This window comes from Balaenoptera borealis, assembly GCF_965194805.1.
Source record: "Balaenoptera borealis genome assembly, chromosome: 18".
Taxonomy (NCBI): Eukaryota; Metazoa; Chordata; class Mammalia; order Artiodactyla; family Balaenopteridae; genus Balaenoptera; species Balaenoptera borealis.
This window is the reverse complement of record NC_138877.1, coordinates 68,974,712-68,996,633: the sequence shown is the minus strand read 5'-3', so window position 1 is coordinate 68,996,633 and position 21,922 is coordinate 68,974,712. Positions and strand designations below refer to the sequence as shown.

Here is a 21,922-nt window from a genome sequence, read left to right as displayed (position 1 = left end):
TCTCCCAAGCCATCAGACTTCTTCAAGTTCTCCTCCCTCCGCACTTTCTCGCCCCCGCTGCGCGCCTCTGCCCCTCTCCTCTCCGCCCCATTCTCTCCTTTCGCTTCTATTCCGCTTTGCAGCGCCCGTTTCGGGCCGACGCCGCTGGGCGCTCGCTGGCGCTGGGTCCGGGGCCCGCGCGGCCGGGTGGTGGGGCGGAAAGCTAATTCCCGCCGGAGACCCTGCGGGCTGGGCCCTCCTGGCTATTCTTTCCGGGCTCCAGTTCTCCTCCCTCTGCACGACACGGAGGAGCTGAGCCAAGTTCAAAGTCACGTCGCCGTCCCCTCTTAGAAGCGCTTTATTTCTCTACAAACCGCAAAACACCTTTGCCTCAAGACACAGTTTTGTTGTTTTTTTAAAAAGAAGGAAAGGGGAGAGAGAGAAAGCAAGAGAGTGAGACAGAGAGAGAGAGAGAGAGAGAGAGGAAAAAAAAAAACCTGCAAAGGCTTTCAGAGTCATTGCCTCAAAAGTACATTTGCGCTCCTTGGCCGAAGGAAAAAAAGCGGCCAAGCTGAGTTCCGCATCCTGTGAGTGAATTCAGTTTTTCAACAGGTTTCTAGAACGGCCCGCCGTGTCGGGGTCAGACCCTCGGGACCCACAACTGTCCCCATCGGGCAAACATGTGCCCTCTTTGTAAGTTTTGCAAAATTGTTCTTTGGAGATCTCACAGACCCTGCGCCGGGCTAGGCCAGCGAGACTCTAGGCTTTGCTGCATGTGGATGGCCCTGTATGGCGGGCCCCTGGGTGCCAGGGCTGGCGTCCCTTTCCCGGCAAGTGGAGAGAATGACAGTGTAATAGAGAATTAGGGTTGTCTTCAAAAAAACAGAAAATCCCAGCAAATACCCAGGCACTCATTCACTGAACACCTTGTTGCGGTTTGTGGGCCTCTGTAAAGGGTTGACTATGATGAGTATTTTGTGTACATATACATACAAACAATGCAAATGCACACACAATATACTCACACACACACACACAGGTGTATCTCATTGGCCAGGAGAAACCAAAAACAAACAAGCAAACAAAAGTGATCTTTGAATTGGAAAGCAGAAACACTCGGTGACCATACCACTCAAACTTTTAATTTTCCTCTTAAGGACTTAAGGAAAGGGATGGAAATGGGGGAAGAGATGGGAGGGAAAAAATGTGGAATCAGCTGTCTATATATACTGGACAAAAAAAAAAAAAAAAGGATTTCACAGGATTTCAGCACTATCCTCTGTATCACAGACTCATAAATTCAACAAGATCATCAACAGGATATTAAGTTGCAGGTCACCTTTGATTCAGCCTCTCAGTCACTCCTGGGCTGGGCGACCCCTGACCCATGAAGGACCACATGTGTGGTGGGGGACACCCCTCCCCTGTAAAACTCACCTAGAACAAAAGATCTTTGTCTGAGGTTTAAAGAAGTGTAATGTAAAAGAAGGGGAAATCTGTAAGGTAAAAGAAAGGGAAATCGTGAAAATCTCAGCCAATGTTGTAACTTTTAAATACCATTTTTAAGAAGGGGGAGATTTAGTGGAGGTGGAGATTTAGGATAAGGCCCTCTCTAGTCTGCTAAAAGAACTTCTTTCTACAGTTAAAATTTACTGTTCTGTAACTGGGCTTATAAAAAGTGTCTATATAAAATAAATGCTCACTAGCAGTTTAGTGATAGGGATGCAAATGTTTGTGTATTTGTCATTAGGGACTCAGAAAAAAATAGAAGCCAACATTTCTAGGTGACAGTGGTTGGTTGTGCTTTTGCAAAAGTAAGAGGACTAACTGTCCTTACTTTGTCTCCTTTCCTGATGGGAGAGTTTCTACTGCTGTAAAACAAAGCAAAAACAAAAACAACCCCCAAAACAGAAGACATTAGCTTACTTCAATGTGTTTAATTATTTTGAGGGCCGTTATCCTTTGGGCTCCCAGGAAAACTACATCCAGGGAGGCTGAATACCGGTGACAGGCGAGCAGCTTTCCAATAAACTGCAGTATTATTGCAATAGACTTTGTAATACAATTTATGCTGTCATTCATAAATAACAATGCCATATGTCAACCATATTGCTTACACCAGTAAATCCGTCAACGTGTCACTATTTGATTTATCTCAACAGCTTCTTCAAATATTGAAGTATAGATATTGGAAGGGGTATGGAATGGGGAGAAACTACCCACAAAATTTGAGATTAAAAATAAAAGCACAACCTCTCCTCCTCCTTTATCCCCCATCCAAAAACATTCTAAAGGATAAAGCATGATGGGGAGGAGAAGCATATCTTGGAGCCAACATAAAGAAATATTGGGTGGTTATACGAACTGTGAACACGTAAGGGGGTTTCTGCTTCCTGTGTGGCCCTTCTAGGCATTTTTAAAAAGACAACAATTAGACATTTCCCAAGAAATTACCAATCTTAATTGTTGAACGTGGGTCAGAGGCCATTCTCCAACAACCCCCATCCCTGAGGGTAAAAATGATTGATAACCAAATGATAATATTTGATGACAGGTCAATTTTACTCAACTTATTTTTTCGTAGTGGGGAAGTGAAGAGAGCCATAATTTTTCAAGGGCTTTTAAGCACTAAGGTCAGGTGGAAATGGGATGAGTCCAATTCTTGAGTGTCCAAAACAAACGAACAAACAAACCCCAACGTTTCAATTACGGTCACATAACCCAAGCTTCTGGGTTTTTTTGTTTTGCTTTGTTTTTAATCCTCATTAAGTCCATGTTCATGGGACAGGGATCAAAAACTTTATCAAGAAGCACATTTTTGGTTACTCTTAGCCTCACACATAGCCGTGGAGTCTGAGGATTCAGCTCGGGCTCAGAAGGGCGGGAAACAGAGGCAACCCTCCGAGAAGCTCTCAGAGAGCTGAGAATTGCGCGGTGCTTCCTGGCACCCAAAGCCCCAGGGCTGGGTCGCAGGTCCCACGAGGTCAGGTCACCAGTGGTGAGGGCTAGACGGTGGGGATCTGGTCCCTGCCGAGTGCAAGCCGGGCAGGTGGCCGGGTACCTCATTGCCTAGTCGCCACCTGGCGAGCTTGATTTGGGAAAAAGCCCTTGAACCCAAAGCCCTCATCACTTCCGGCCATGTCAAAGCTCAACTAAAATGCAGTTTTTGTGGGCCCCTTTGCTCACCTCGCCCCGGCTTTAGAGAGGACTCACCACTCCCTCTTTCATTGTCAGCTGATTACCCTCCTCCTCCCAGTTGAGCACCCACTGGAGCCCTCGGGCTGGACTACAAAAGTCCTCTGATCCCTCAGGTGACTCGGGGCACCCTCTCCGCCCTTGAACCTGCCTCTGGCGCAGCCCAGATGGCACAAGGCTCTCCAAACCCGCCGGGCACCCTCTGCAAGGAGGCCGCCCTTGCGGAAACCACGCGGGACGGGCGAGCCGTAAAGCAATTGCAAAGGCAATAAAAGGCAGCTCGGTGGGTCCCCCAGCTCCTTTCTTGTCCACCTCACTGTCCCCAGCGTACCCCCTCCCCCCGCCTGCCGAAACAATCAAACAAAGGCTCAAAAGCCAGGAAATGTCCAATTCACTTCCCTTAGAGTTTATTAATTGCCCACACCCATCGCAAGGAAACTTGGCTGTGTTCAGGGACGAACGGAGGGCACCGGGGAGCCGCAGACCCACCTCAGCGCAGCGGGAAGCCGTGAGCGCCGGCCAGGGCATCCCCAGAGACCGGGCTCTGCCGCCTCCTGGCAGCGGAGCGCGGCGTGGCCGCCGGGTTCGGGCCGGCTCGGCGTTTACTGTCCCTCCCCACCCTCTTCCCGCCTTTGTTTGGGGCCGGGAGCCGGTTGGGGTTCGGGGTGCAGCAGAGAAGGCCGGAAATCGATGTTCCCCCAGGAGCACCTGTCGACCCCACAAAGGGCGTTTCCACGGATTGTCACGTTGCTGCCCCACATAAGCACCTCCGCTGCAGAAGTGCAGACAAGGGCATGGGTTTTGAGGATCCGCCCTAACGACCAGCACCACCGCGGAAATACGGGGCTAAATCCACAGGAGAACTGGCATAACGACTTCTACAGCCCCCTGCTTTAAAAAAAAACAAAAAACCAAAAAAAAAAAAAACAAAACCCACACTACTGTTTATTATTTTCTTCAACGTCCTGGAAACTGTTGGTATTTACTTAGGAAGTGTGACACAGTTATTGGGTCCTTAGAAACTCGGGATGTTAAGGGGTTTTGATTTGGCTCCCAAATGGCTTGAAAAAGAACCAGCGCACCTGGGGTCAGGCGGGTCATCACAATAACAAAAAGCGCGTCTACAAAATAAAAAGCTCTTTTATAAAGAAAGGCAATCCGGAAATCCACTGCGAGCCTTCCTGATGACCATCTAGCTAGGCCTATTCTCAGGTTTAATTGGCAGGCGGTTTATTGGCGCCTTATTGGTGTTGATTGAAATTTTGCTCCCAGTTCTTTCTTTTAAGAATTAGCATCTCAAGTCGATTACCTGAGTCAATTATCTTTTTAGGGTCGGAGTTTGGTCATAAATTTGCAAATATTCATTAAACACACTTTGTAAATCTCTCTCTTTCTAATCGCTACTCAAATCTCTAACATTTCCTTAAAAAGTCTTTCTTTTTTAAAGCTTCCATAAAAAGAAATTGATCAGGGAGCTATATTTGAATTAAGACATATTAAATAGATGACAGATACATATCACGCTGTGTTTAACAAGAGTTGTACAAGGAGGCGGGTTCCAGATTCCGCACGGCTCTGCTGCACCATTATTCACATTTTTACAGCCTTTCCTTCATGCCTTCACCCATTAAACCATTAAATTTCAGCAATTCAATAAAACAAAGCAGTTATAATTTTGAGGAAAAGCTATTTTGAAGGAGGTGGAGGTACCCATTTTACTGCACAATAAAAATGCTCAACAGTGTATATTAAAGGCTAGGTTGGGTTTATTTTCTTCTTTCTTTATTCATTCTTTCTGTTTTGTTTTGTTTTCAACTTATAACCTGCAGGATTGAACGCAAAGCTGCCATTATGGAAGTATTGATGATTATTGCTAAAAAATTCAAATAAAGGAAATATTTGAAATGTTCTGAGAGGAAATGAAGACAGTGGTGACAATTCCACATATGATGCTTTCTCCATAAAGCATTCATAGAGATGACACAGTCCTCCTTCCACCTTGCCTAGGTGGCTTGAGACCTTTTAAGTCTTTGAAAATTGTGGAAGGACTCTTCCTCTCCAAATACAGATGTGGATTTTGTCACTGTTGTTTATTAAAAACTTTTCGTTGTTTTTGCACTCATGCCTCTCTTATTTCCCCGTATTTGAGCTTCATTGAAACTAAAAGAAAATGCCCATTTGAAATTTGATTGTACTATTTTCTTTGTTTGCTTGTCAGTTTTATAAGAGAAATGACATTCCCAAGGCTCACAGGGAAATTCCTTGTTAAACATTGTTAGCACCAGTGTAAATGGGCTATCGAATCAGCTCTTTTGAAAATAATTCTTACCACTTCTCAGGACGATCTCGCAGATGATGGCTTTATGTAGTCTTTAAAAAAAAAAAAAAAAAAACTTGGACAGCAAACGAATTAAGTTGGTAACATGTTTTACTGTATCCCAAAGGGGAAAAAAAAAACACTTTTTAGTCATTATCCTTTTTTTTTCCAAATAATTTTATTTAGGGCAGCAAAATAAAAATTAAAAACCCTGAGCTTAATTTTTGAGCATCATGGAACATGGCAAAATTTTAAGGTGTTTTCTTGTTAAAGCTGAAGTGACACTCTGGGGCAGTAAGGACCCTAAAGTGTGAGGGATGTCACATTTCTCCCCCCCCCCCAAAGTGATGCAAGGACCTATTTCTCTTTTTAAAAAGATTTGATAGCAACTCGCTTGAAAGGGATGGGGCTCACTTTTTTTTTTGAAGTCAGTTTTTATGGTTTTCAAGTAAAACATCTCTCCTGCTAGATGAGCTTATTAGAAAATAACAGGATAAAAGGTCATTCTATCAGCATATAAATCGCAAAGATACTGATCCAATAAAATGATTATTTTATTGGATCAATTCTAACTTGTGGTCCTTTCAAAGAAACTGAGGCACCCATGTGGAGTGCGTTCTGGACCGGAAGGAGAACTGCTTAAAGGATATCGTTTATTTAGCCGCTTCCCTCTGGAGAGATGCTGTTTGGCCTGCCCTGCCACTGTTATCTCCGAGAAGCAAAGTTAGAATCGCTGCCCGATGTTTTTTGCCCCCGGTAGATCTAATTGGAAGTGGCAGATCTAGAACCGATGAGCAGTGAGATTACACTTCGAGCCAACTCCTTTGAACCATGTTGAAAAGGATCCCATGAGCTAAAAAGTCGAGGTAAAACGGTTCCTTCTGGGAAAGATTTATTTTGACTTCACCTGGTGTTTTGCAACCAATAGGATTTTAATATCCTTCCTCATTCCGTCTACTGTCTGTGCGCCCTCTGTGAGCGCTCGGCAGATTGACTGTCCTTCCCAAATAAGAAGTTTCTAGCACCACCTCTACGAGTAGGGTGACGGGCATACATCTGTTCACCCTCCTCCCCCGTCAGCAGCTCGGAGCTCTTCCAAGGGAAGGGACGCTGCGTGCAGTGAGCGAAGGCTTTTGAATTGGGGGGCTCCCCCCGCCTTTTGCTCCCCGGGGGGTCCCCAGCCCAGAGCCTCCAGGCGCCCTTCGGCCGCGTGCCGGCGCACGTTCACCGCAAGGCGCGTCATGGGAACGCGGGGCGCTGCGCGCGCAGGCCCAGCGCAAACTTTCTGCAAGTGCAACTTGGGAATCCCCGGGGAGGCGGGGACGCAGGGCTCCTGGAGAGGAAGGGGCGCGAAGCGAAAGCGAAGGCGGCCGCGAGCACAGGGGCGGATGCCCGCTGAGCCTGAAAGGGAGCCAATCGGTCAGCCGCGGCTGCTGCCAATCACGCGGCTCCCTCCAATCCCACCCTTGCTATTTCCAAAATCTCGGTCCCACTGCGCAGCTCAAATGTGGTGTTCGCTCTGCCAATCGCTGGAGGACAGAGTGGGAACGGGAATAAGCAGAGTTAGGAGGCCAGGACAAAGAAGTTAAAGAGCGCCTAACATATACATGTTTCTGAAGGCGGGCAGAGGGAAAAAAGTCCCCCCAGTGAGGGTCTATGAGTCTGATTGTGTAGTTCTGATGGAGACCCCTTTGAGCAAGAGGAACCCGCCAGCGCTGAGATTAGCGGATTTGGCAACGGCTCAGGCCAGGCCACTTCAGAATATGACAGGCTTCCCGGCGCTGGCCAGCGCGCCCGCCCACTCCCAACTCCGCGCCGCAGCCGGGCACCTCCGCCCTCGGGACCTGGGCGCTGACCCCGGCGTGGCCATCACTCCGCTCGGACCCGAGCACATGGCCCAGGCGAGCGCGCTCAGCCTCAGCCCTCCCTCCCAGGCGCTCCCGGCACAGCCCGATGCCCCAGCGGCCACCGCCCGCGCTGCAGCCTCGGTCACGCACCCGGGCGCCGGCACCTACCCAGGCGGCGGGGGTAGCGGTAGCGTGCAGTCTTCCGCGCCCGCGCCCCCGCCCCCAGCCCCTCCTCTTCCTCCCTCCCCTTCACCCCCTCCCCCTCCTCCTGGCCTCTCGGGCTACACCACCACCAACAGTGGCGGCGGCGGCAGCAGCGGCAAAGGCCACAGCAGGGACTTCGTCCTCCGGAGGGACCTTTCCGCCACGGCCCCCGCGGCGGCCATGCACGGGGCCCCGCTCGGAGGGGAGCAGCGGTCCGGCACCGGCTCCCCCCAGCACTCGGCCCCGCCTCCCCACTCGGCCGGCATGTTCATCTCGGCCAGCGGCACCTACGCTGGCCCGGACGGCAGCGGCGGCGGGGGTCCGGCGCTCTTTCCCTCGCTGCACGACACGCCGGGAGGCCCCGGCGGCCACCCGCACCCGCTCAACGGCCAGATGCGCCTGGGGCTGGCGGCAGCGGCGGCAGCCGCGGCGGCTGAGCTGTACGGCCGCGGGGAGCCGCCCTTCGCGCCGCGCTCAGGGGATGCGCACTACGGTGCGGTGGCGGCCGCTGCAGCCGCCGCCCTGCATGGCTACGGAGCAGTGAACTTAAACCTGAACCTGGCGGCGGCGGCTGCTGCCGCGGCGGCCGGACCCGGGCCCCACCTGCAACACCACGCGCCGCCCCCGGCGCCGCCACCGCCGCCCGCGCCCGCGCAGCACCCGCACCAGCACCACCCCCACCTCCCAGGGGCGGCCGGGGCCTTCCTGCGCTACATGCGGCAGCCAATCAAGCAGGAGCTCATCTGCAAGTGGATCGACCCCGAGGAGCTGGCCGGGCCGCCGCCGCCCCCGCCCCCGGCCGGCGGCGCCAAGCCCTGCTCCAAAACTTTCGGCACCATGCACGAGCTGGTGAACCACGTCACGGTGGAGCACGTGGGCGGCCCCGAGCAAAGCAGCCACGTCTGCTTCTGGGAGGACTGTCCGCGCGAGGGCAAGCCCTTCAAGGCCAAATACAAGCTCATCAACCACATCCGCGTGCACACCGGCGAGAAGCCCTTCCCCTGCCCCTTCCCGGGCTGCGGCAAGGTCTTCGCGCGCTCCGAGAACCTCAAGATCCACAAGCGCACTCATACAGGTGGGTGTCTGTCCCCGGCCGCGCCGCCGCCGCCGCCTCCCGCGCCGCCGCCGCTTCTGCCGCTGCTTCTCTTCCTCCTCCTCCTGCTCGCCTTAATTTTTTCCTCTTTCTGCTGCTTCTCTTCGCATACGTATAACCCGGACATGTGACTTCTTTTTTTTCTCTCCCCCCTTTTTTTCTATGAATAAGTAATTCGATAGCACACACAGGCCCCGCGCTGGGTTCCCACACGGTGGAGTCTCCAGCGCTCCCGCAGCCCCTCCGCCGGGACCGGCAACGCGCTCCAGCCGCCGCCGCCGCCGCCCCGGAGCAGAAGCAGCCGCCGCCGGAGCAGGAAGGCGCCCAGGACGGTCGGCAGCCCCCTTCCGCCCGGCCCCGGGAACTTGGGGAGGGCGATGGGGAAGGAGGGCCGGAGCCGCCCTGGCGGCTCTTCCCTCCGCATCGGATGTCAGGCCCCGCGCGGTCGCCGTGCTCCAAAGAGCGGGCGTGCGAGGGGCGCGTGGGATTTGCTGCGGTATTGGGGCCGCGAGGCCCAGCTCGGTGTGGCCCCTCCTGGAGGGGAGAGGGGGCCCTGTCCCTCCGGGGCGGGGTGCAAAATGCGAAAGTAATGCGCCCTCGGGCTCCCGGGGACCTTCCCCCTACACACACGTACACACACTCGCCCACCTTTACACACCCCACAGTACACCTTCACGTGCACACACACATCACACGAACAACTTCACACACCCATATACCCTCATACACCCCTCCCTCATCGCTGGGATGTCCCTATGTCCTGATGACACAATCATACTCATTTACACACCTTCATATACACCTGTACTCACACGCGCTGTCACACAGTTTATCACACATGCCCTAGAGGGTGCTGGAGAAATTGGGTTCTGTCCTTTGAAGGAAGGTTCTCCTTGGAGGAGGACAGGGCGAGCTGCAGAGTCTCCCGCGGTCGTTGGGGCCTCCCCCCCCCCCGTGGGACTTGGGAGGAGACCCCGGCACCCTGGGGGGCCCTCCCGCCCCCACCCCGAGCCCTGCCGTAGGGGGGTGCCACGGCCGCGGCCTGGGGCGTGGCGCGGCGTCTGTGGGCCGTGTGCCCCTTGGAACGGACGAGCGTGCTGGGCAGAAACGCTGATGAGCGCGAGCGCAGTCGGGATTTATAGGGACAGACAATATTACCCCTCGGAGGACACTTAAGTAACTAGAGTTTACATTCAGTAATTACTTGGCTGATTTATCGGCGCGGCGACGACGAGGAGGCAGCCGCCGGGCGTGGGCCGCAACGCCTGGCCAGCGGCCGGGGCCGAGGCCACTGGCGGGGGGGGGGGTGGTGAGGGGGATCTGCGTGGGAAGCCGGGTCCGGGGGCCCGAGGCTGGAGCCCCGGGCCTTGCTTCTGTCGCCGGTACCTGACAGGCCTCCTGCGGACTGGCCCGCTGACCGGCTGGGAGCGCGTTTTCCCCCGAGTTCCGTTTGCCAGCCCCTTTCTTTTCTAATCGGGATCAGTCCGACTTAATGATTTTGCCAAAAGGAAGCGTCCCGCAAGACTCTCGGTAAAAACTCTCTGGCCCGCTAAGCCAGCTGCTGGCCCCCGTGCCCAGCACTTGCCGACGGGACAGGGGCCTGGGGCTGTGAGCGGGGCGCGCGGGGCGCGGGAAGTGAAGTCGCCCCCAAAGGGAACCCCTAAAAGTGGAGCCCGCGACCTCTGGCCCTTCCCGCATTTCCAGGCCTCGGAGGGGAGTGGATCTTCCCTTGGCGGGCAGGGGGGCTGCCCAGAGCTGAGGGCCGTTTCCGCCCGGGTCAGGCAAGGAACTGGAAATTGACTGCGCGGCAGCTGACCGGGTGTCGGCTCTCCGGCCCCCGGGGACAGGCAGCCTCCCGCCCCCCTCGAGGGCGGGCCCCAAGGCGGCGTGCGCGCGTGCTGCCGGGGGCGGAGACCCGGGCGCCGAGGGAACCCGGGGCTGTTTTGTTTTCGGGTTCCTTGTGCGCAAGGTTGCATTCCCGCCTGGCTCGCGGCGGCTGCGTGGGCCTCGCCGGGTCCCCTCGGGCAGGGATGCGAGCGCTCTGGCGTTGATGCTCAGACCCGCGTCGAGGGTTTTGGGCCGTTCCTGGGCCGCTAAGCTACTGAGCACTGTGTCCAGAGAAAGGCCAGGCCGGACTCCCTGCCCCATCACAACGCTCTCCCTTTTTGGGGGTTACCCGGGATCCCAGAACGGCTTGATCAAAGGGAATAATCCCCGGCCACTCCTGAAGGCCCATTTCCTGACCCACGTGCCCCCAATTCCATTTATAACCTTCCTCTGGGCTGGACTCGAGTTCTCACACGTAGCTTCCTTCACTCTCTAAAACTCTGTAAGTAGTTAAATTCTGACGTGATCCCTCTGTCAGAATCTGAAGTGTAAACACTAGGGTCTCTCACCCTTTCTAGGCAGGGAGAATTTGCTAACTGCCCCCCTCCCCATACGTAGGCCCCCCCCCGAATAAAATAGGCAATTCTATCACCCTTTCCATTTTTTTCTACTTTCTTCTTCCATGTCTCCTTTATCCCTGCATTTCTACCTTTCTTTCCACTCCGTATCTGCCTTTTCTGGGTCTGATTCTTAATGCTTCTCTTTAAACATGTGCAGTGGTGGAGCCAGCAATGTCCAAGCCGTTTATTCTGCACGATCCGAGATACTTAGCTTGTGCAGAAACATGAGAAGTCTAAAAAGCAACATTGCACATTTGCATAGGGTGAATAAAATTACTTAAACCTCCATGTTGAAGAAAAGCTGATTATAATTGTTTTTGGAAGAACGCTACATTAAATTAGTATTATCCAACTTAAAGTGGAATGTAGAAATCAGGACAGATAACCAGTGTTTTGATAAAACTCGATTAACTGTTTTTGTTGCAGCCTCTCTACAGAGAGTTTTTAAAGGTTGTGATTATCATTGCATTATGTTGTGTTTTTCCCTCTCTTTATGGCCCAAGGCAGGAGGTATATTAAATAATATAAATATATTATAAATATTAAATGATAATATTTAATTTTGTTTTTAAACAATATTTCCAGGTAGTATAAGTTATATTCCAGGCATCTGAATACTTTCAGATGTGCTAACGTACTCTGGCATTGAAGCAGTTAGCATTGATGAAATTAAAAAAGAGGAAATTACACTGAAATATTTGTACAGGAAAGTCCACCACAGAAATTTATGTACACTAAGCTGTCTTAATAGTTGTTTGGCTTTTTAAAAAATAAATTGTCAAAAACCAAGGAAAAGACCATACCTTGTGTGTCACCAGAGTAGCTGCTGAAATGTAGAGAAATTCAACTATTTTTAAAATCATTTAAAGATAAGGAATATATTTATTATACCACAATATGTATGAGATAACATGTTCAGTTATGGACTCAAATACATCAAGTTCATGGATACTAAGGTGAGGGGGAAAATTCATACTGTTACCTGCTGTCTTCCTGTTTCTGCTTTTTAATACCGAGGTGTAGTGTGGCTGAATATCTTGTCTTACTGAGCATTTCTACTACCTGGACCTGGGGGCTTGTGTTGAAAGGCCCTGTGCTCCTGGGGTGGATAGGGCAGCTTAAAGGGGCAATGGGCCCAAAGACTCTGGTAAACAGTTGATCTTTTTTGATTATTAAACAATGTTAGAATAAGAAGTCTGCTTATGCCATCAGGGGATGCCAGGTTCTGGCTGAGGCTTGTAGCCTTTATTAACGTTTGTTAAGGTTCTGTTCCTCTAGGGTCTCAACTGCCCAGCAAGTTGTGAGGAAAGCTGGTAGAACGAAGAGGGCAACAGCCTATTCTCTGCCCAGCTAGGCTTGTAAAAAATCTAGTGGTGGGATCATGTTTTTCACAGATGTCTTTATTTCTGGAGAGAACAGGATTTTGGTGTATTTCCTTTCCTTTCCCATCAGTGAAATCCTGGGGAACACTCTGAAACAAAATGCCATTATTATAATTTTACTGCATCACCCCCAGTTTACTTTTAATTGAGAATGCGTGTTTATCTTTTTTCTCTTTTTCTTACGGTCTTCACCCAAGCTGTGGCTTTGCAAGTATTTTATCAGCATTTATCTTGACAGGGGATCGGCTTGAATTTTTGTGTGTATAGACCCTGAGGGGAACAAGGATGTGGGAATCTGGGTCCTAGCTGGATTTCAGTGTTAGAGCCTGGACCATGCTCTAGCCATTCTCATCTCGACCCCTATGGTACTTCGGGGTTGACATCCAGCCTCTAGCAAGCCCAGGTCCAAGAAGAGCCTCCAGGCCAGGGGACACCAGGCCCATCCCCCCAGTATCCCTTCCCTGTTGCATCCTGGAACATGGGAATTAGGAGTTAGGCTGGGAGTTGGTCTTCAAGAGGATGGGAAGATGCACCCTCATGTCTGCTCTAAGATTTCTCTCTCAAGTGAGAGGTCTCTGAAAAGCACTTGTTAACCTTTCCTATGTTTTATTGCAGGGGAAAAGCCTTTCAAATGTGAATTTGATGGCTGTGACAGGAAGTTTGCCAACAGCAGTGACCGAAAGAAACATTCCCACGTCCACACCAGTGACAAGCCCTACTACTGCAAGATCCGAGGCTGTGACAAATCCTACACCCACCCGAGCTCGCTGAGGAAGCACATGAAGATTCACTGCAAGTCCTCACCACCCTCTCCAGGAGCCCTGGGCTACTCATCGGTGGGGACTCCAGTGGGTGCCCCCTTGTCCCCTGTGCTGGACCCAGCCAGGAGTCGCTCGAGCACTCTGTCCCCTCAAGTGACCAACCTCAATGAGTGGTACGTTTGCCAGCCCAGTGGGGTCCCCAGTCACCTCCACACCCCTTCCAGCAGTGGAACCACTTCTGAGTCTGACGATGAGGAGATGTACCGGAACTCTGAAGGCGTGCGGACCATACATTAGATTTTATTAGTAATAATAATAATAAGTACAATAATAAGTGGGAGCCCTTGGACCGTATCCTAACCTGAGACAATGCCGAGGCTGAGACAAACTCGTGACTCAGACTTGCCACCGGGTCTAATTAGCCCTATTTATTCAGTATGAAACCCTATGGTGTTTGTACATTTAATTAATTTAATTAAGATATTTGGGTTTTTTTTTTTCTTCCCCTTAGAAAACAAACAAAAAAACCCAACCAAGCTGGACTTGTGTGTTGCAGGGGCACAGGACTGAGAGCAGATTGTACCATGGAAAATGAATGGAGAGATTAGTGAATCGAGACACACACTGTCAATGCCATATATATAGTTTTTACAAGGGTGAGAGAAAGAGCGTTAAGTCAGAACTCAACACAGCACCAAGGCCCTTTGCATTTCCTGGAGTGCCTCACGAACGCCTTTGACACCATCATGGGCTTCTCTGGAGCCTCTCTGCCTCCTGCTTGGGCCCTAATTCTGCAAAGGCCTCTTGATTGTAAACCACACACTTGCTGCATTGCCAACAGATCTTGGACTGTACCTGTGTCCAAAAATATTTGTAAAAACCCTTTAAGTTCTAATACTTGTAATTTTTAATTTCCACTCTTTTATTACTGATCTCACCTTAACACTGTATTTTTATACAGGATTATTTCTTCAGTACCCTGCTTGTATGATTTTTTTTTTTTAAAAGATGCAGCAACCTAGTACATCTCCATATATTGTGCTACCATGATTGTTCCAGCAACAGTGGAGAGAAGAAAAAGCTGCTGCGGTAGACAACTGTGAAACTGTGATATTTTATAAAATAGAAGAAATTCAAGTGCTTGCTTTTTCCTCTTTTTTTTTTAATCTGGAATCTCAGAGCCTGCCTCTTTACTCTGTCCAAACTTCTTGTGTAATAAAGAGATTATGTTTTAGATCATAAGTTCTTTGGGATGCCAATATTAACAGGCAAGTGTAAGGAGGTGTGATGTTGGCAACATGCCTATTTTTTGGGGAAGGCTGTTGTTTTACAAACAGGGCAATCTCTCTTTTATACTGTTGTATCGACCTTTTAAAAAATCTTTATTTTTCAGTGCCGGAAATTGCATTTTAATGCATTTTCTTCCACCTGAGCACGCGGAACTCTGTCCCACTTGCAAATGACAGTGTATGATTTACATTAAAAGAGGGGAGGGAGTTGCTATACATATTAAAATTTTTAAAAGGTTTATAGTTACCACCAAACACTGATGAATGTGTGACCTTTGCCAGAGCTGTCAAGCTAGGACAAAAAAGGTCAAGGACCTAGGACAGTAACTCTTAGTCAATTTATTTTCGGTTGGTACAACACATCTCGTGTGCAAAACGCAGTCCATCATAAACATCATACAGATATACTAAAGAGCACTAATTTATCCTCAGAGACCCTGAAGACACCCCCTTCCCAGGGTTTGTAGAAATTTGTTTTGTGTGCTGTGAGTGGTTGATGTACTCTTGTCGTTGTTAATAACTTGTATGTGAACACTATTTGTACAGTTGAATTAATTTATTTTCAGACATCATCCTTTTTTTTTCCTGGAAGAGTTCAAAGCACACCAAAGAATTATATTATACATTTTGGTGAAAGATTGTCATTTATGATCTACGATTTATTTTAAAAAAAGGAAAGAAAATGGGAAAGTATATTTTTAAGCTTACTTGAATGAACAACGTAATGTGAAAACCAGGACTCTTCCTGCATGTCTCTTTTGCATTGTGTTGATGAGATTATATATAGTTTATAGATATATTCTATTACTAGTACAGTGCATGGTGCTGTCACTTTGAAAGCCTTTCAATGTTGTCTTCAGTTTGTTACGGTGAATATGAAACATGCAGACCCTCCTTTATAAAGAAAAAGACCATAAAACTTGAATATAAAATAATTCTACATTTTAAAAGTTTATTTGATTTTCATATTATTCACTTTCAAAGCTCTTTCAAATAGACAAAATAAGATGAGGTGTGAACTTTGGGGGGATAATTTATGTATCGTAAACTTATTCGAACAAAATATTCCTGATTTATAATTTGTTTTATTTATACAACTTTTTCAATGGCAGTTTGCACTATTCTTTATTATGCTACAGGTTTATTTATTATGAAACAAAGGAATATGTATTTTATGTATTTTGCCATGCATTGGTTAACTCTCTGCCACAGATTTATTGGTTCCTGATACACCTAAAATAAAAACTTAAAATGTGTACCTCCAATAGAAAGCAAGAATGATTATGAAGTAAAAAATTTAATAAAGGGTATTCTTCATATGTATTGCTTACGTTTTACGTGATGGCACATCTCTGCCATTCTCTTCCAGACAGAACAGGTTGCTCATGTAGTAATCAGAAGGTTCTCTTCCCTTGATCTCTATTTCTTCACCCTCCCCAAGCAATGAAATATTTTAACAGCTTGGTCTAATTTACAATCTAATCTAGAAAGTACAGTATATTTATGAAGACTAAGCCCTGCAGGTTGCACAGAACGGTAGCATAAATCTTAGGGGTTACTGCATTCATTTGTTAAGATAAGTAATATCCTTAGTGATCCTAATCAGTGGAGAGCTGAAAAGCAAATTTTAGTATTTCTTTGCTGCCCAGCCTCTAAAGAAAAAGGGTGAAAAAGAACGAGGAAAAGATAGAGAAAGGGACAGTGAGACGTTTCCAGACACAAAGAAGATGAAAGCAGAATCAAGAGCTAAGATGGGTATGGAGTTAAACACATCCTGAGTGAAGTTGTGTAGTGGGCATCAAACACCTCGTGTATCAGGTGATAGGATCAGAACCCAATTTTACTGTGGTTTATTTGGAAGTTGAGTGGAGATAAGTAACTTAGCATTTTGGGGCAGGTGTTAAGGAGAAATGAGCTTCATGGCAACAAAATGCCCAAGCGGCTTAAAGTAATGCGATTGGCTATCCACATAAACAAGGCTGAACACTTGCTTGTTTTTAGGTTGGCTGATACAAAGCTGATAAAAGGCAAGTAGTTAAAAACAACTGGTAGTGATGTCAATAAACAGTTCTCCAAAGGGTTATAGCGATTTTTTAAAGTCAGGTTTGTTAAATGTATTAAAGGTGAAACAGGTTGCAAAGGGTTGTTTGAAGCCAGGTGACAATAACCAGCACACGAAGGAGAAAAACACGCATAAATGAAGGCCCCCATCAATGGGAAAACTTAGAGCTCTCTAATGAAGATTCTCGTGAAAAGAAGGGTGACACAAAGCCACCAAGACATGAATCATTCATGGGAAATATAAAAGATAAAAGATATCTGACAATGAGCAGAACCTTGTATAGAGTGTATAAAACAAGTTTCCCCTTCTTATTTTCTGCTTTAAAACGCACAATCTCCCACTCCCAGCGTTCTCTGTCCAGTCTATAGAGTTAAAATTGACCACTGCTCGTCCTGCGCCACTTCAAAGTAATTTAGTCCAGAACGGAAGGCTTGGCGCTTGGACAATCTTCATGGTGTGTTAAGATTTCTATGGCAATTGGCAAGCAAGACGTTCCCATCTGAATATGTCTCAAAGAAAGCCACTTATTGACACTAAGTTGGCTATCATCAAAGACTTCATCTTCCTAGGCAAAACGTGGCCCTTGGGGCCCTTGCAAACACTGTTTAAATCATCTACCTTTGTTTTCCAGGCTAGGAGGATCTCCAAACACATGATTATTTGTAGTTTATGTATATTTTCCCCCATTCAGGATGTTCTTTGGTAAAACTAATGCTCCTAAAATCTAAAGTATTGAGAAAGAGCTTGAGGGTGGGAATTATATTCTTTTAAGGAGTTGGAGATGGCCACCCAAGAGGGATAACCCTGGAGACAGGAAAAGAGGAGGCCCAAACTCCTTGAAAGCTAAGGCCCAATTATCTGTGACATTGCAGTTTTGCCATTTATATCTTGTATTTTGTGGAAGCTTTTGGAAACCACAGTGGTTCTGTCTCTCTATCTCCCTGTCTCCCTATGTATCGGTCTGTCTGTCTGTCTGTCTGTCTATCTATCTATCTATCTATCTATCTATCTATATGCCTATCTCTTCCTCTGTGAAAGGGGACAAGAGATGTTTACCTGAAGTATTTGTTATTCCAGTTTGGCTAGGAAGTACTACTGTGGAGGGGGCTGCGGAGACAAACTGATTTCTCAAGTGACCACTTTAAGTCAGAGGAAAGGAAAGCTGAACACGGGAAACAAAACAATCCAGACACGTAGTAATGCTTTCAGCCTGTCACATCACACTGCCCGCTGGCCCAAACACCCACCCGTAGTCTACCAAAATAGACTCATGGCCAGGAAACCCACCCTTCCAGGGCTGTAGGGTTGGCGAAGGAGGCCCACGGTGAGACGGCCATGGGGTTGCCAGCACACTTGCCCTCCAGTGAACAAAAACTCACAGCAACTCATACTCTGTCACCCCCACCCCTACGCCCACGCACAAACACTCAGGAGCACACATTCACACGCACCGCGAGTGCGTAATCAGGCACGGAGAAGTTCAAAGGCGTGTTCTTTGAAATTCAAAGTACTGCTTTTATGGTACATCCACACGGAGCGTAGGCATTGCTATGGCAATGGGCAGGGCCAGGGGAGTCTCTGGCAGAGGGTCCGCAGTGATTCGAGACACTCTATTAAGATACAGTTGCAGTGACCTTTCCTTTCACGCCAAGTTAGCTCAGTCGATTCTCAGCTGATCAGAAATATATATTACATATCACATTACATAGATGTAATACTATATGTATTACGTGCAATACATGTGTATGTCCTTCCATCCACTTTTTGTTAAGATTCCCCCTCAGAACCTCCCAGCTTGAGAGAAAGGAGAAAGAATGACGAGAGGAGAGAAAGGCGAGTGGGGATGGGGGTCAGTGATGTCAGAAGAGGGGGGAGAGGGGCAGGAGCGCCCCAGCCCCAGCTCCTCTTCCTTCTCTCCCCACCTAAGTACTTTTATTTGCAGAGCGATTGTTCTTTGTTTATTTAATACAAGTACTGTGTGAATGGTGAAAAATAAACACGATGAAAAATAACCAAACAGATGATTCCTCCGAGTGAAAAAGCCCGGACTTAATAAAAGTGCGAAGCAGTCACCGCTGAATGAGAAACCCTTTGAAGTGGAACTTATTATAGGAGGAATACTTTGGGGTTGCCTTAACGACGCCGCTGAATCGAACGCGCTCGCCTTTGTCAGCGATTTGTTCTCCTTTGCTGGGGTGCCCGGAGAAATTACTTACATGGGCTGCCTTAACATGCAGCCTGCAAATCAGTAACTTTGCAGCTCAGACTTGCAGACGCCACTCGGCAACGGACAAAAAGAAGTCAGGGGGAAACGCACCAAGCTTTCACGCCGAGTCTCCGGGGATGGGGGAGCACGGGCGTGTTGGGGACGGCAGATAAGAAGTTGTCTTACAACTGGTCCCCCCGCCCCTCACCGGGGCTCCCCACCCGCACGCCGACCCGCGAGCCTGGGTCGGGGCCTCGGCCGCCCGGCTTCTCTCGGAGGTAGGGGAGGTTCCGGCCTCTCAAGGGCCCTCCAGTGAGGGGCGCTCTTCCGTGCGCTGGCCGGGCGCGGGACGTTCCCAGCAGCCCCGGCCATATTTAATAAGGGTCGTTTATCACCCAGGCGCTTTGAAGGGTCGCCTCCAGCCCTGTGCCCATTAGAAAGGCGGAGGTGACATTTAAACTCCGTTTTCAAGGATCGCGGGGGGATTTCCATGAAAAGGCAACTCGTTTGTCTTATGAGCCTGGAAACAACTCCCTTCTCGCTCCTTTTGACCACATGGCATAACTCAAAAACAATAGTTCAAAAGTGAAATGGCATCGTGGTGTTCACTCGGAGACAGGCCCCCATCTAGCACCAGAGAAAGGAGGTAGTCCGCAAGACAATGTGCTTTTTGTGTCCGACTCTGTCACAAGGACTGTGTTGTTTGCTTTGGGGGCTGCGCCTGTTATACTTGCCTGAAAGTGCTTGTGTTAAACAAGAGTTATAAGTCATCCAAAACAACAAACATTTTGATTTTCTTTGCCTAAAGGGCTTTCCCTGGCTATGGGCACCGTGAAAAAATAATGTCCTTGCTGAGAAAGGAACACCAGTAGTAGCATTAGAAGCGGGCGCATTAAATATTGAATGACACGGGGAAAAAGAGCTTGTCGAGGGGCACTCAGCCTTAAAGTCTTTCTTCAACTTTGTCTTCGGTGGCTGCTGGACTAGTTAAGATGGTATTAATTAAGGCAGCTTCGGATGCCGCCGAGCCCGCCGGCCCCTCGGCCGCGCTCGGTCAATGGGCCTGTGTCCCTGCTCTCTGCTCACGCGTTGGCTGAGCCGAGTGCAAATGTCACTTCTCATTTGGAGGCTGAAGAGAAGGGCCCATCCTACATTAAGGGCAGCAGGGATGCAGGCAGCAGCAGGCGTTAAAGAAATACCAGGGGCTGTGGTGAGGGGAGGGGAGGCGGGAACAAAATGGGAACATCTGCCCTGGGCCGGGGAGGAGAGCCCGCCGCCGGCGTGCACTGCTTTTGGCACATTTTGGATAGTGTTGTTTAGCAAACAAGGGCCACGCGGGACTCGCTGGGCTGGAACACCCACCCGCTCTCGTCTGCTCCTGCGTGGGGGCAATTTAAACCCCAGCCCTGCAAAAATCTATTAGGTAGTCTGGCGGGGCGTTATTTTACAAAGGGAGTAGCTTCTACAAAGAAAGACAAAGGCTTGGCGCAAACCGGCTTCTTTCCTGGCTTCCTCCAACCCCCTCATGTCCCTTCACAGATCACAAATAAAGCCCATAGGGCCTCAGCCAAGAACCTCCCATCCAATTTTACAGACGGTGAAACTGAGACCTCAGGCAAGACTCAAGAGATTTTTGTCAGTTTCCCGGGGCGAAGAGTGGGAAGTTGAGACCTTCACTGAGACTGAAGACCCAGACAGGGGTGGAGCTCTGTTTAAGGGTGCCAACAACCACGCCAAAAGATCCCCTTCTCCCCAATGCCAAGCATTTGATTCAAAATCAAATGGAAGTTGGTTTCAGCAGCTGGAAATTCCTAACATTAAAAAAAAAAAAAAAAAAGGAATGAAGCTTACTGCCAACTAACTGTGGCATAAATGCAATGCATGCTTTAAGAAACTCTCTGCTAACTATCAATTCTTGATGAGGAGAGACAAGACTTGGCTGGGTAGAAGGGTGCAGAATACCCTGGCAGATTGATTTCTGCAGCCAGAATCCCCCATGGGAGCCCCTGTCTCCTGGTGTGGAGTTCCAGATGGACATGGGCCTTCTCTTATCACAAGGTCCCTTGGAGGTGGGGAGAAACGCAGTCAAATGCTGTTTCCTCTGTGTGTGTGTGTGTGTGTGTGTGTGTGTGAGAGAGAGAGAGAGAGACAGAGACAGAGAGACAGAGACAGAGAGAGAGAGAGAGATTGATTTTGACCCTTGCTGCCCCTACAGGGGTTTAGCACCCTTAACTCTAGATTCATTTGCATGTCTGATTCTCCTTCTCAGGATGTGTCCCCTCAAGGCTCCCTGGGCCTCCTGGATAAGGAGAGGTCACATTTCCCACCGAGAGCCATCCTGCAGGAGAAGCAGTTCCGGCCGGGCGGGGCTCTGTTAAGACAGGGGTTGGGGGTGGGTAGCTCGAATCTGTCTGACTAGAGACTCGGGCCTGCGGCCTACACCCTCTGCCCCATTGGGAGCTGGAGGTGTCGCTCTAGGGTGGGGAACCGCCTGGCAGGGTCTGGACGCTGGCCGAGGTGGGCGGTGGGGAGAAGAGAGGGCTGTGCCAGAACGACCCCCGCCCCCTCCGGCAGCAGGTCTGCAAAACCTAAGACTGGCGCTCACATGCTCAGCCGCTGACCTGGGTGATCTTTCTTGCCTCTCTTTCTTCGGTCCCTTTCTCCCTACCTCTACTACTTCTTTGCACGAACAGGCCCCAGGTCAGGGTAAGGGATGCAAAAACATGGCGTTTTGGCCCGGAACACACTGTCCAGCGCGCGCGCGCACACAGAGACACACACGCTCAACTCACCCCCCCCCCCGCGCGCCCCCGCCCCAGCCCGTGCACTGGGCACACGCCCGGGCTCCAGGCACCTTGCCAAGAGCGCGCGAGCACCCTGCGTGGCACACTGGCTGAAGTTCCTGCACGAAGTGGCGGGGGTGGGGTGAGGAGGGGGGTGGGAGGCGGTGGACGCCGCCGACTGCTGGCGGGGCGCACAAGTTCAGTGCTCAACTTCCCGCTCTTAACGAGACCCGGGATCCCTTTGGAGAGGCCCTCGGGAGCTGGCGGCGGGGCTGGGAGTGGCGTGGGTAAGCTGGCCGGCGCGGGGCGCGGGCGGCGGGGCAAGAGGGCGCGACAGGAGGAGGGCGCGAGGGTGCC

At 49.7% G+C, this 21,922-nt stretch overlaps 1 protein-coding gene across 1 annotated transcript; it reads left to right on the top strand.

Moving 5' to 3' along the window:
* The first annotated feature begins 2,636 nt into the window (after positions 1-2,636).
* Positions 2,637-21,436, top strand: ZIC5 (Zic family member 5). Its single transcript, XM_082366118.1, has 2 exons — positions 2,637-8,617; positions 13,080-21,436. The coding sequence occupies exons 1-2, from the start codon at positions 7,099-7,101 to the stop codon at positions 13,520-13,522; spliced, it is 1,962 nt and encodes a 653-aa protein (XP_082222244.1). The 5' UTR covers positions 2,637-7,098; the 3' UTR covers positions 13,523-21,436.
* The last annotated feature ends 486 nt before the right edge of the window (positions 21,437-21,922 follow it).

Excerpts from the sequence above, each read along its gene's own strand:
- ZIC5 (XM_082366118.1), top strand. The coding sequence starts at position 7,099 with ATGTTTCTGAAGGCGGGCAGAGGGAAAAAAGTCCCCCCAGTGAGGGTC. Across the intron at positions 8,618-13,079 it reads CCACAAGCGCACTCATACAG|GGGAAAAGCCTTTCAAATGT; the intron begins GTGGGTGTCTGT and ends GTTTTATTGCAG.